The following is a 9,739-nucleotide window of genomic DNA, read 5'->3' on the forward strand; positions in this document are numbered from 1 at the left end:
TCTTATTTCAGGATAGTTGGATCCACACACATCCAATGCCAGTGAATAATTTTTATTCTCATTCCTACCATACACACACACACACACACACACACACACACCCCGCATGCACCCCATCTTAAACATCTGTGCCAACCTTATGGAATCAAGAAACGGGGTGTGGCAAGAACTTTCCAATACAAAATGACCATTGTCAGAGGAGAATAATTAATAGAGCCACACACCCCCCTTTTATTGTGATTAAGGGGTTTTTTTCTCCTTTATTGTTTGAGAATTTCATACATGCATATGTGTTCATCAAATCTATTTCCTGTTCCCTTTCCTACAATTCCTCTCTTATCTCTCTACCACTTTGCCTTCCCAATTTTATATTGTTTTGGTTTTTGAAGAACACCAGCTAGAAGAGGCCATCTACCATAGAAGGCTTTTGAAGACAGTATCATATTAAGCATAACAATAAAGAATCTGGGGAGCCTGGAAAGACGGCTTCCTCAGTAAACTGAGGATACAATATGAGGACCAAGTAACACCCACATAAAAGCAGAGTGTGGCAGCACACACCTGTAACCTTATCCCTGGAGTCAGGATGTGGAGAAAGGCAGGACCCAGTAGCTTGCTGGCTAGCCAGTCTATTCTAACTAGCCTGTCCCAGCTTTAGTGAGAAACCTTGTCTCAAAACATAAGGGGGAGAGCAGTAGAAGAAGACACACCCAGTGTTGACCTGGCCTCCACATGTCCATGCAGGTCTAGCACACCTGAACCACATATACACAAAAAAAAAATTAATTGGTTAGTAATTTTGGAAAAGTCTTGTGAATGTTCCAGGTGTGTAAAGAGGTGAGTTAAATCTAGTTATGTATTGTCAGTCCGAATCAGCAAGTAATAAAGAGGTTCTTGGCTTGGTCTTCTTGAACCACAAGTTTGAGGCCTTCATCAGTGTCAGCCATTGGTGGAACAACCGTCAGTTGCCTCTATCAGTGGTAATGACACAGAGGGAAAAAATGCAAATTTAGTCCTGTCACTCTTCTACTCTCGTGATTATTCACCTGGTCTATTTGCCATTCTCTTGTGGATTTTATTAGTTTATCACAATTCAGAACTTGATTTTCATGATGTCCTAGTTACCTAGAAAATAAATAGCCTCCAGCGTTTCAGAGACATACATGAAAGTATGTAATTTAGAGAATTGACTATAGGATAAGTTCAGTTATACTCAATATATTCAATAGTAATTTATGTATAACTCTCTGAGCACAAGTAATAACTATATGTTCATCATTGTTCTGTACAATAATTGTGTTTTCCAACAATATTTATAGCCCACCCAAACGAGGAAGACCACAAGTTAGATTGCCAATTAAAACAAGAGGGAGACTTAGCTCTTCTTTCTCAAGTCGCAACCAACGACAAGACCATGGAAGATACCCTTCAAGGAGTCAGCACAGCACACCCAAAACCACTGCTTCTCCTAAGACATCTGGCAGGAGCCTAAGGAAGATCAGATCTGCTCCTTCTACAGAAACTCGCTCTTTAAGAATTGCTAGTCGTTCCACTCGCCACAGTCCTGGCACACTGCAAGCAGATGTGTTTGTGGAACTGCTTAGTCCTCCGGGAAAACGAAAAGTACGGAAGAGCGCTGATAATACCCAAGAACACAGTCCCAGCTTCACTAACTTCAAAGTCAGCACCTCAAGATCAAGTGGACAGTTGACACCTTTAAACACTGCCACAGGACTTTCTCTCCAAGACAGTGAATCTAAGAGAAGAGGCAGGAAGAGACAATCTACAGGTATGGAATCCAACTTACACTCTTCCTTATCTAAGACATTGGAGTGGTGGTCATTTTTAAAGCTGTTCCTATGATACCCAAAGCATCCTGATCTAAAGTGTACCTCATTGAAGAGGCTGCTGTTGCCAAAGCAAAGGCGAGCACACTAGTGGTCTCTACTGACACGGGGCAATGTACTCAATTTAAAAAGAGTGTGTCTGTGTGTCTGTGTGTCTGTGTGTGTGTGTGTGTGTGTGTGTGTGTGTGTGTGTGTGTGTGTGTGTGTGTCTCACAGCCAGAGGAAGCATAGACGCTACACCTGGTTTTTTACATGAGTGCTTGAGATCAAACTGAGATACTCCTGTTTGCAGGGCAAGCACTTTACCAGAGACCTGTCTCCTTAGCCCTTAGTATTTCATAAAAACAAATGTATAGAGGTGCCTGCTGAGGTCAGAGACTGTTGGATCCCCTGCAACTGAAATTACAGGAAGTTGTGAGCCACATGATACAGTGTTTAGAACTGGACCCAGATCCTTTGGAGGGTAGTAAGTGCTCTTAGCCAGTAGGCCATCTCTCTGGTCCTAGGATTCCTTGAGGAAAGGGGAGGGCTGGTTCGCTTTAGTTTTTCGAAATAGGGTTTCCTTGTGTATCCTTGGCTATTCTGGAATTAGTTCTGTAGACCAGGCTGGCTTTGAACTCACAGAGATCCATCTGCTTCTGCCTCCAGAGTGCTGGATTTAAAGGCATATGCCACCACCATCCCACCCTAGTATTCCATTTATAATGGAGGAATTTAGTCAGCATTTGAGCATTTAGCAAAAGAAAGCACTTTTCAGAACTAGGGATACATCCTAGTGGTGAAATGCTTGCCTCGTGCATTTCCTTCTCCCATCACTAAGCAAGAACATACATTATTTCATAAGATTACCCTCTGTAGCTGGGTATTACTGTATCACACACCTTTAATCTACATAGTGACCCACACACACAATAAAGAAATGTAACAGATAAAAGTAAATACAAAAAATTTTAGGCGGGGTGTGAGGGTTGATGGCACAGAATCATTCTCAGAGCTGGGAGGTAGTGGAGTCCATCTTTAATCTAGCACTTTCGAGGCAGAGGCAGAAGAATCTCTGTAAGTTTGAGGCCATCCTGGTTTACAGAGTGAGTTCCAGGACAGCCAGAGCAAAAGATTCTGTAAACTTTTTTGATTACTTTCACAACCAAACCTGAAATGAGAGGAATGTATTTACACTATAAGGGATTTATTGTTTTGTTTTGTTTTTCCAGACAGAGTTTCCCTGTGACTTTGGAGGCTGTCCTGGAACTAGCTCTTGTAGACCAGGCTGGTCTCGAACTCACAGAGATCCGCCTGCCTCTGCCTCCTGAGTGCTGGGATTAAAGGCGTGTGCCACCAACGCCCGGCTCTATAAGGGGTTTAAACGCCTGAATTCATCTATGAATAATATTGAACCCTACCTGACCTGGAACTCCCAGAGATTCATTTGCATGTGTCTGTCTCCTGAGTGCTGAGATGAAATGTGTACACCACCACCACCCTGGCATAATATGCTTTCTTCAAGATACATTTTAAGAGATATTAGAGAATTGCTTATCTTGATTTTGTTTTTAGAGAATTTGAAAATATTTTAAGTAAAATTGAGTAAAAACCTCAAAACCTTGAAGATCAAAAGGAAATTTTGTGTATTTGGCCCAGATTTCCATATCTTTCAGATAAGTTAATTGGCCTGAGAGGTAGCTCTGCCCATTATGGCTTGAGACCCAAGCACCCAAGCAGTGGGAGTCCAGACTCATGTAAACACTGGGTGGCGGTGGCAGGCTCAACACAAGGGATCTAGTAGCCATGTTGGTGAGCTCAAGGTTTGATTTAGAAACCCTGCCTCAGTAAGATGGAAAAGCCATGGGACTGATTATCAACAGAAACCTCAGGCCTCCACATGCAGGCATCATATATATATTTACACCACATACACGTGAAAAGCAAAGATCTCAGTATAAAGTGTCTATTTTATATTGAAATTTGGCTTGTATGTCTGTGACTAGCTTAACTTACAATAGATATTTTGCTTTGATACTGCCTAAAATGTCTGTCTGTCTTACCCAGAGTCATCTCCTGTACCACTGAATCGAAGAAGTTCCGGCCGACAAGGAGGCGTTCATGAATTGTCTGCCTTTGAACAGCTTGTTGTGGAATTGGTACGGCATGATGATAGCTGGCCCTTTTTAAAACTTGTTTCTAAAATCCAGGTAATACTATAATTAGACTTTATAAAATATGTTCATGCATTACCTGATTTACATTTATATTATATCACCTGCTCTCTGCTGAATCCTTTTCAAAAGGTTGCTTTCTATACTGAGAGTACACAGCAATGCCTTTAGTCCCTTCTGATCCTGTAACTATTTTGTGTTTTTAGGCAAGATCTCATATGGCCAGGCTGGTCTCAGACACTTCTAGTTGTAGTTTATGTGAATATTTGTATGCATATGTACCATGTATATACAGTGGCTGCAAAGGCCAGAAGCGGGCATCAGATCCCTGGGACTTGGTTGTGAACCACTGTGTGGGTGCTGAGAACTTGAATCCAGGTCCTCTGCAAGAGCAGTAAATACTCTTCACTGAGCCATTTCCCCAGCCCCATAGCTGATTCTTTATAATGATGACATTGTCTTATGTTTTATGTAAGTATTCCCTGAATGAATCCAACTTAATATCATTAATGGTATTTCTCTTAGATGTTAAATTAGTTATCAAATTACAGCATGCCTCAGAATCATTTTAGAGGGCATATTAAAACATACCTGAGAGCCAGATAATGTGTGCCTTTGATCCCAACACTGGGAGGCAGAGGCAGGCAGATCTCTGAGTGTGAGGCCAGCCTGATCTACATAGTAAGTTCCAGAACTGAGACCCTGTTTCAGAAAACAAAACAAGAAAACATTCTTGGGTCCCATCTCAGATTTTTTTTTTAATTTAAATGGCGTGGGTTGATTCCTAGCCATTGGTTTGTATCCTGACAAGTCCCCAAGATGAAGCTGTGGTCCTTGTCTGAAGATCACACGGATGTGAAAGGAGATGGCCAGACTGAGTTAGGGGTATGAGGTGGTGCTGTGTTTCTCTGTGGGCAGAATGTGGCTTGCTATAGAACCGTGCTAGGGAGTGCCATAGTCATCTAATAGAAAGTAGAGTAGCAGAACTGGAGGGATAGATAGACAGCTCAGCAGTTAAGAGCACTTCCAGGACCCAGGTTTGGTTCCTAGCACCCATGTGGCAGTTTACAACCACTTCAGCAAGGATCCAACTCTCTTCTTCTGGCCTTCACAGGCACCAGGAATGCACAGGGTAAGCGCGCGCGCACACACACACACACACACACACACACACACTATAAAAATAATAGCCAGGTGATGGGTGCAGGCCTTTACTCCCAGCACTCGGGAGGTAGAGGCAGGTGGATCTCTGAGTTCGAGGCCAGCCCAGTCTACAGAGTGAGTTCCAGGACAGCCAGGGATACACAAAGAAACACTGTTTTGAAAAAATTCAAATAAATAAATAATCCTTTTTCCAAAGTCAGGACTAAAGAGATGACTAGGCACTTAAGAGCCTTGGTGCTCTTCAGAAGGTGAAAGAACAGCTCCCAGTGCTCATGTCTGGTAACTCACAACTACCTGTCACTTCTGCTCCAGGAAATTGATAACCTCTTCTCACCTCTCATGCATAATCACACTCAGCCAGGCATACAAATAAATATAATAAAGTAGATTTTTAAAAATTATAATAGCATTTTAGAAGTAGAAAAAAAAAGATGTTGGTTGAACATTTTCAGGGGAGAGAGCAGCAGGGAATTAGCAATATGGGACTGTGAAAAGGACATGAATGTACACAGTGAAATTTAAGTAATAATAATAAGAGCCAGAGCAACACATGCTTGGGAGGCAAAGGCAGGACAGCTGTGATTTAGAGGCCAACCTCAGAAAGAGAAATTAGGAGCTTCAGGGAGTGCTAGCATTTCAGGGCGAAGGGACTGTACGTAAGGTCCTAGAAATGAAGGTGTGAGAAATGGACAGCTTCAGTGCAGTAGAGGTTTCGGCACAGTTATATAAGACTTCAACTGTCACTGTAGCAAAGCCGGAATGAAAAAAATGATCAAGGGCTAGAGAGGTAGGTAGATCAGTGGTTTAGAGCACCTGCTGTGCAAACATGAGAACCAAAGTTCAGATCTCAATTTGGGCATCCCATACATGCCTGTATCTCCAGCTCCAAGAAGCGTAGAGATGAGCCAGGCAGTGGTGGTGTGTGCCATTAATCACAGCACTCAGGAGGCAGAAGCAGGAGGAGCTCTCTGAGTTTGACGACAGCCACAGAGTGAGTTCCAGACAGTCAAGGCTGTTTATAGAGAAACAAAAAAAAAACAAAAAAGGAAAGAAAATAGTATCAGCTTATAGGGAAAACCTTGAGCAAAACTCGTGTTTTTTTTTGTTGTTGTTGTTGTTGTTGTTGTTGTTTTTCTTTTCACAATAAATTACATTATCAAACAAGTTTCTACATCATTATAATTACTCAAAATGACATTTTAATGGAATAATAGTATTCATAAATTGATATTAAGTTGCTTTTCTGGTATAAAATTCATTTAACCATATGTCCAATAATTTTTTGTACTGTCAAATACTGAATTATTTTACAGGTCCCAGACTACTATGACATCATTAAGAAGCCCATTGCCTTAAATATAATTCGAGAAAAAGTAAATAAATGTGAATATAAATTAGCATGTGAGTAACTTATATTTTCCTTTCATTGTTTTTGTTTAGGAGATGATGCTATTTTATTTTGTTTTAAATGTTGTACATTAGTATAGTTGGATGGATGGCAGCCTATGCGATCCCTGACAGTCTTATCAGTATATAGTGAGATGAAAGGTGGGTTAGGTGAAGGAAGTGGAGAGAGACATTTGTGGAGGCTTATCTTAATGGAAGAACTGGCTTTGTGTTTTGATGCTGGAGATTGAACATGGAGCCTCATGACAAGCCAGGCAACTACCCCATCTCTCCAGCCAAGATCATTGTAAATACATAATGTATATAAGCAGGTTTCTGTTTCTTAGTAAGTCTTCCACTGAACAAAGTTTGTTTCTGATGTGTGGAGTTTCATTCCTAATCTTGTTTTTTTTTTTTTCTCTCTCTCTCTCTAGCTGAGTTTATTGATGATATTGAGTTAATGTTTTCGAACTGCTTTGAGTACAACCCTCGGAACACAAGTGAAGCAAAAGCTGGAACTAGGCTTCAAGCATTTTTTCATTATCAAGCTCAAAAGCTTGGACTCCATGTCTCATCCAGTAGTGTGGACCAGGTTAGCGTGCCAGTCGCTGCAAAAAAGTCACGGGTCTAGTTTTGTCCTTCTAAAGGCTGTCTGTGAAGAAAAACATGAAGCGTTCATAAAAATGGAACATTAAATCATGCTCTAAAGCAGATGTATGTATAAAGCAATAACAGCTCGTCTACCACATCCAAGTGTGGCCTGCACTGTAGTCTCAATTTTAATATTAAGCACTCAGGAGAATGTAGGAAAGGGGTTTCCTTTGCTACAGTTTTTGTTCAGTATCTACTAAGTTTAATAGATGCATTGGATATAGTCCTGGTTTACAGAGGTTTTGTACATTTTGAGAATCATTCATGTGTTCAGGTATCTTGGAAAATATTTTTTGATCTATGATTTATTTTGTTATTGACCTTGTAGGAGTTATGATATTAAAGAGGACTTATCTACACAGATGAGTCTTCTGGATCACAGTTTGGAGAACGTGTGTCTTCAGACTTCTTTAACAGGCACATTGTTTCAACACTACACATGAATGAATCCAGTTTTCTACCCTGACTTGCTGTAGCCAGTGCTGACTGAATTTATCAACTAGATATTTATTTAGCATTCAAAGTCATTTGTGAATTTGTTTTGTATTTATAAAATTTATACTTGGAAAATGTTCTTTAATTTTTTAAAACATTTTACTATGGTTTTGTTTTATTTCTCAAACATTCTTAATGATTTAAAAATAAAAATGTCCCATCTCTCCTCCCTAACAGTTTCCCAGTTTTACAAATGATAAGTTTCTGTGTACAACTTTTCTAAGTGTACAAATAAAATGATACATTTTTTTTCATGTTTTCTGAATTCTGAAGTTTTTTTCAAATTGAAGTCAGACTTTTATGTATTTAATACCTATAGATCATAGAAACCAAGCAGACAGTGTTTCATTGTCTGGGTGGAAGATGCCTCCAGATGGTAGCAATAATATTATTGCACTTACTCTCATTAAGAGGAAGCATGTTGAATCCTGACCCCAACTAAATCCTTGATGTCAGTGGTCTTGGTGGTACAGGCCTGTAATAGCAGCCCTGGGTATGTGAAGGAAAAGATCACAAGTCCAGGGCCAACCTGGGCTACATAGTGAGAATCCATCTGTTCATTGAATGCAAATGTCCCCCATAGGCTCTGTATTTGAACACTAGGTCCCCAGTTGGTGGTGTTGTATGAGGAGACTTGAGAAAGGTGGTCTTAGGACTGGAGAGATGGCTCAGCAGTTAAGAACACTGACTGTTCTTCCAGAGGTCCTGAGTTCAATTCCCAGCAACCACATGGTGGCTCACAACCATCCATTATGAGATCTGGTGCCCTCTGCTGGCATGCAGGCGGACTGTATACATAATAAATAAATAAAATCTTTAAAAAGTAAAGGAAAAAAAGAGGTGGTCTTAAACCAGGCAGGAGTGGTGCATGCATTTAATCCCAGCACCCAGGGGGCAGAGGCAGGTAGATCTCTGTGAGTTTGAGGCCAGCCTGGTCTACAGAGCGAGTGCCAGGATAGATTACAAAGAAACCCTGTCTCAGGGACTGGGGAGGGCGGGGGAGGGGGGGGGAGCCTTAGCCATGCAGGTGGTAATTCCAGCATTTAGGAGGCAAGTGAATCTCTGAGCTTGAGACCAGCTCTGGTCTCCAGAGCAAGTTCCAGAATGGCCAGGGCTACAAAGAGCTACAAACCCTATCTCAAAAAAAAAAAAAAAAAAAAAAGTGGCCTTGATGGAGGAACTTATCACTAGGGGTGAGACTTTGAGAGCTTAAGACTTCTCTCTGCTTCATATGTCTGCTTGAAACCGAAGCTCTCAGGTTCCAGTGCCTGCTGCTAAAACTCCCTGCCACAATGGGTCCCTCTGGAACCATAAGTCCAAATAAACTCCTATAGAAGTTGCTTTGGTTGTGGTGTTTAATCACAGCAATAGAAAAGTAAGGACTAGTGCATTGTCTTATTTTTTCTAATTGCTTGACTACAATTGCAAAGAGTGCTGGATGAGAAAGAAGTCAGTATATCCTGTGGTGTATGCTGGCCCCCTACTGTCAAAATGTACAGTCTTTGCACCTTACAACTGTGAAGTGCTTTTTATGTTAAATCAATTCTGTAAAATTTTTATTTTTTGGTATCTCCATTTTTCAGATGAGGCTAAAACTCAGATCAACTTCTTTTTGAAGTGAATTTATTTTATGTGTATGGATACTTATGCTTGTTCATCATGTCTGTGCGTAGTGTCTGTAGAGACCAGAGAGGACATGGAATCCCTTGGAACTTAGCTGCAGACAGTATGAGCCACCAATCCGGTACTGGAATTGAACCTGGCTCCTCTGAAAGAGCACTAGGTGCTCTTAACTACAGAGAGAGAGAGAGAGAGAGAGAGAGAGAGAGAGAGAGAGAGAGAGAGAGAGAGAGAGAGAGTGTGTGTGTGTTCAGGTCCATTCTCAAATAATGAGCTACCACACTTTCTAGAAAGTTATAAAACAAATGGCTGGCATTTAGTTATGATCTGGTTTTACATTTTATGCCCCTCCCCTTTCAAGCTCTAAAGACCAAACTTGAGCCTTACACATCCTAAGCAAGCCACACTGAGTTGCACCATAGA

At 41.0% G+C, this 9,739-nt stretch overlaps 1 protein-coding gene across 5 annotated transcripts in view; it reads left to right on the plus strand.

Annotated features, from left to right (window-relative positions):
- Positions 1-7,954, plus strand: part of Baz1a (bromodomain adjacent to zinc finger domain 1A) — an 81,165-nt gene extending 73,211 nt beyond the window's left edge. For all 5 annotated transcript variants that reach the window (XM_027419709.2, XM_027419707.2, XM_027419706.2 and 2 more), the window contains 4 exons: positions 1,320-1,789; positions 3,894-4,036; positions 6,478-6,565; positions 6,985-7,954. In XM_027419709.2, the coding sequence (XP_027275510.1) occupies positions 1,320-1,789; positions 3,894-4,036; positions 6,478-6,565; positions 6,985-7,181 (898 nt within the window). In that variant the 3' untranslated portion in view covers positions 7,182-7,954. The remainder of the gene's footprint in view (positions 1-1,319; positions 1,790-3,893; positions 4,037-6,477; positions 6,566-6,984) is intronic.
- Positions 7,955-9,739: the final 1,785 nt, after the last annotated feature.

Source organism: Cricetulus griseus, chromosome 5 (assembly GCF_003668045.3).
Source record: "Cricetulus griseus strain 17A/GY chromosome 5, alternate assembly CriGri-PICRH-1.0, whole genome shotgun sequence".
Lineage (NCBI taxonomy): Eukaryota > Metazoa > Chordata > Mammalia > Rodentia > Cricetidae > Cricetulus > Cricetulus griseus.